At 38.4% G+C, this 4880-nt stretch overlaps 1 protein-coding gene across 1 annotated transcript; it reads right to left on the reverse strand.

The window, feature by feature from the left end:
• Positions 1–3243: 3243 nt before the first annotated feature.
• LOC101293028 (polygalacturonase-like) lies at positions 3244–4815 on the reverse strand. The gene is made up of 4 exons (XM_004304796.1): positions 4369–4815; positions 3981–4270; positions 3619–3847; positions 3244–3462 (listed from the first exon to the last, which is right to left on the reverse strand). The coding sequence occupies exons 1-4, from the start codon at positions 4813–4815 to the stop codon at positions 3244–3246; spliced, it is 1185 nt and encodes a 394-aa protein (XP_004304844.1).
• Positions 4816–4880: the final 65 nt, after the last annotated feature.

A 4880-nucleotide genomic window follows, 5' to 3' on the forward strand; every position in this document is an offset into this window, starting at 1 on the left:
CCTCTTTCCATCCCCGGTGAGTTCGCCGAATTCCAGTTTTCCGGCCAGATTGACTTTGTTTGAAGTTTTGGGTGATCTGGCCGGAAAACTGGAATTCGGCGGACTCGCCGGGGATGGAAAATGGTCGGGGAAGTTGCTAGAGTCCGCTGGGGTGGAGGCGCGCCCTCGCCGGCGCCGTACGGTGGCGAACGGAGAGAAATCTGCACCGTAAAGCAGTGCGGACGTCCGTAGCTGAGACGGACTATATATATATACGGATTTTCTCAGCTGCAAAATTGGTGCGGATTTCCATTTTTGCACCACTTTTCGATCGAATTTCCTCATCTCCACCGTCTAGTATCTAGATAATATTGTGTAGATCATCTCTACAAAATTTAAGCCAATTTGGTGATCATTGAGGCCCTCAAACTCGAAAACAAATGGACGGACTGAATTCTGTCCGGTTGTGTTCATACCAGAAAAACTCGAGTTTGAGGGCCTCAACGATCACCAAATTGGCTAAAATTTTACAGAGATGATCTACACAATATTATCTAGATACTAGACGGTGGAGATGAGGAAATTCGATCGGAAAGTGGTGCAAAAATGGAAATCCGCACAAAAACCGTTGGCGCGGACGTCCGCAGTCGAGAAGGGCTATATATATATATAGGCCTAGCTAAAGGAGTAAAGGTCAACAATAATCACATGGACCAAAAACAAAACAAAATTTCAAGAAACAAGCAATCCCCACAACATATCATCAGTATGGGTTAGGCAAAACGTATAATATATACATACTTCCCATGAGCAACGTACTATAGCTATTTGCTTGGCCAACCGAAAACACTATTTGGAACTTGGGGTTCAGCCATGCATGCGTGTTTATATCAAATTCTGAATCAAACAACAAAAGACACACTCCCCTCTACGGCAACCAACGTTTAATTACAAGAAAAAAGTAAAAACGAAAGACCCAATTCAGTTACAGTACGTAAGATATATAGTCAGTTTACGGTTCATGTTAATGCGATTATTTGTTTATGATTAGTCTCTTTCTTATACTTCTTACTCACTCCATTGAATTGACGAAAAAATAATTCAAATTTCTGGATTTTATGACAATTAATAAGTACTCAACATTGTTCAAACAGATTTTCTACTCTTCGATAATCTTATAGCAATTTCTCAATTGGGCAAGACATAGTTATAGTGTATTCGTGATATACTAGCTTTATTTACAGGTATACAAGTATATATTAACTAGAATCCTCTCCCGTAATAAAATGTGGTAGATCAATCACACTAAAGTCATCACTAATTTGGTATATATTATGACATGCATATGTACGTATAACATCTAACTTTGATTGCATATATGACCTGTGAATCCAATTGTGGATCCCTCGATTAGCAAGATAAATGAACTCAAATCTTATTCTTGAATGTGCTGCTGGAAACGTTTTGGACGTTAACGCTGTTGGTTACATGCATTATGTGGCAATATGCCTACTGATTTATTTGCCCATATATACAACGATGTGCTTTTTGCTAACTGGTTCATGTTGATAGACGGTTCATTTGATCTTTTCCTAAGTTGCTTCTTAGGTCTTTTCCGTGATTGTTTTCATAGTACGTTGACGCAATTCAACCTTTACTTCAATGTAAAACGAAGTAATAAGATAGATGATGAACAAGTATGAAAGTACGTAACTGCATTACATGATACAAACACCCAGAAGGGGTTGATCTCTTTGGGATTATACATTCTAAAATTAACTAGCAAATTTTTGCAAGGCCAGGCTCCAATATTGGGCGGCCAATGCCACCAGCTCAAGCTGCAAGCAGTGGCGTAGCCACAGGCCCGGACCTGTGATTTTTAGACCTGAGTCGAACTTTTAAAATTAGGCCCTCAAAGTATAGTATCCATTCAATTTTATTTTCTCTTTTTAAGAAATACACAAAAAATTTCACGAACTAAAACTATAAACATAAAATCTAACAACAAAAAACATTAGAAATCCTATTAAAAATCTTATTTATACAACAAATCTCTTACTTAGACTGCTCATTATTCTAAAATGGCAACTAATGATAGTAATATAATAGGTTAGATTTTATATTCATTTCTCTATTTTGTAATCTAACATCACCCTAATTGGATGCTGTAATTATTTTTGATATGTTGTAATTATTTTTGATTGTTTTTAACTAAACTAATGTAATCACATAAAGAGAAGAAAAAAAATTTGGGCCCCTTATGCAGGTTCTGGGCCCTGAGTCTATCGACTCTTAAGACTCTATTCAGGTACGGGTCTGCGTAGCCAGAAACCACAAGTAGAAGGGTCAAGAGTTTAAACAGTAATATCACACAAAATAAAAATATAATTTTTATTGAATAATATAAAAACTTATAAATCATTAGAATACTTTGAAAACAAAAGCTAAATAAAATAACAAATCTCCCTAAAGTAATTATAATTGTCCTTGACGATTGCTCATATTTTGAAATTTTGGAGGAGCTTCAGATGGAGTCGACTGTTCTGCTGCTTTTATCTTACGATACTTTTCAAATAAAACTAAAACATCCATAATTGCAAGTTTTTAAGTATGAAGGTTGTCGACAACATGGAAAAATTTATTGAAGGATAACAAAAAGAAATACGTAAAGAAGCGACTAAAACTGTTTATATAGAGGTGCACGAGAAATCAATCACAATAATTGATTGATTAGGAAAATATATTAATTAAAAAGACAAAAAAAAAGACTAGGAATATGTTTTAATTGTAATATTAAAGGGAGGTGCAATCAATCATTGATTCGGATTAGAAACCTATATTAAAAAAAAAAATAAGAGAACCACACATAACAAACACACGTGAGGAGTTGAACACTCCTCTGTCCAAATTGATTGTTGTAATTAATATTTTATATGCCAAATTTTTTTTTAATTAGTTAGAATGATCAAAATAGTGTCAACATCACATTTCAACTAACAAACAATATGACCTAATAAAAAAATGTAAGGAAGGTCAGCTGAACCCCCACCCTCCCTACGCCCCTGGCTGCAAGTGCTTCATTTAGGCCATTGATCGACCTACGTACTACACTACATAAAATCTTCCTATGAACTATTGACTAATCTTCTCTCGTTTTGTCCCTACGTACTGGAGCCTGGAGGACAAAATTATGCACTTCCTTCTTTACTTCATTAGATTGAAACCAGTATGTGAGAGAACTTGTGTTTGCATCCTAGCTAGCCGCTACAAACAACTTGTAGGCTGAACAGTACCCAAAGCTGTTCCCCCGGCATGGCTACATGAAGCTTCCGCTGCTTCGTTCTTATAACTGAGCTTCACATCATCAAGAGTGATCTTGCTACAAGGGAATTTAGAACTGCAGTCAAATTTCACCGCAACTTCTGTTGCTGATGTCCCGTGGATGTCCTGATATGTTACATCGCTAATCTGAACTCCCGAATCCTTTTTAATCAGAAAACGGAAACTATTATCAGATGAATGAAATAAAATAGAGCAATGGAAGAGGGAAAAGAATAACTAGGACGTTTCTGATATTATATGACTAGCTAGCTAAACTTAATTGTGATTCAATTTATGTTAGTTGTATAAATATCTTACCTGACCAGGACACCCTATTTCGCCGGGGCAATAATTTTGATCAATAACGATTGGATTTCGGACATTGACCATGAAAGCATGTTGGAATAGAATGTTCTTAGCAAAACCAGTACTAAGTCTTCCCCATGATTTAATTCTTAGACCATTTTGAGTACCTGTAAATGTAACAGTTTTGACCGTTACATTTTGCACTCCCTCCTCCTCCTGGTCCTTGCCTAGACTCCCAATGCTGAATCAACCAAACCAATTAGTGCTAATATAAGATAAGAAGCAAACCAAAAACTAAATTAGTCAACGATTATGCACCTACTTGGCTACTTGGATTAGGTTGATCAATCAATGAATTGCTTGCATATTCGTACCTGATTCCATGGCCGGGTCCGCATGCAACGTTTTCGATCCATAGATTAGTTGTTCCAGGACCAATTGAGACACAATCGTCACCGGTGGCGATCTTAGAGTCGAGAATAATGACGCCGGAGGACTTTCCGACGTGGATTCCATCCGTGTTTGGGCTGTTACTGGAGGCAGAAACCCTAACACCTTGCAATTTCACATTGTTGCAGCCGTTGATGACTATGTGGAACATTTGGCTGTTTAGGGATGTCACTCCGCTCACGACAATGTTGTTCGAGTTGGAAAATCCCAGTGTCTGCAATAAGTCCATATATACAACATGAAGAAATCAAAATCCATATATACAGAATAATTTATAAGGAAATGCTTGCGAGCAACCAGCAAGATTCCTACCGTTGCTCCGCTGGGGCAACCCTTGCCGGAGGCCTTACAATCCCACAAACCAGTGCCTTGTCCGTCAAGAATTCCACCGGAGATGGTAACCCCATTCACATGCCTAAAGAAAAGCCAGTTGCCGGCATTTCCTATGACCCGGTAATCTGAAGGGGCCACGAGTGTGCCGGCAATGCGAAAAGTGATGGCCATGTTCTTGCATGGTCCGGCGAAAACCGCATTACGAAGCAAGAACCTTCCCGTCGGGACATAGATGACAGACGGATCGACGGAGTCACAGGCTTTGTCCCATGCAGAAAGGAAGGCTTTGGTTGAGTCGGTCTGGCCGTCTGGTTTGGCTCCTAAATCGGCCACATTGTAAGTCATGACTGCAGTTGATGATACGGCTGAGTTTATGAAGAAAACAAGAAGTGAGAGAAAAATGATAGTAGTTCTGGGATTTTCCATTGTATAGAGAGAGAGAGAGAGAGAGAGAGAGAGAGAGAGAGAGAGAGAGAGAGAGTAGTAGTAGA

Source organism: Fragaria vesca, linkage group LG6, assembly GCF_000184155.1.
Source record: "Fragaria vesca subsp. vesca linkage group LG6, FraVesHawaii_1.0, whole genome shotgun sequence".
Taxonomy (NCBI): Eukaryota; Viridiplantae; Streptophyta; class Magnoliopsida; order Rosales; family Rosaceae; genus Fragaria; species Fragaria vesca.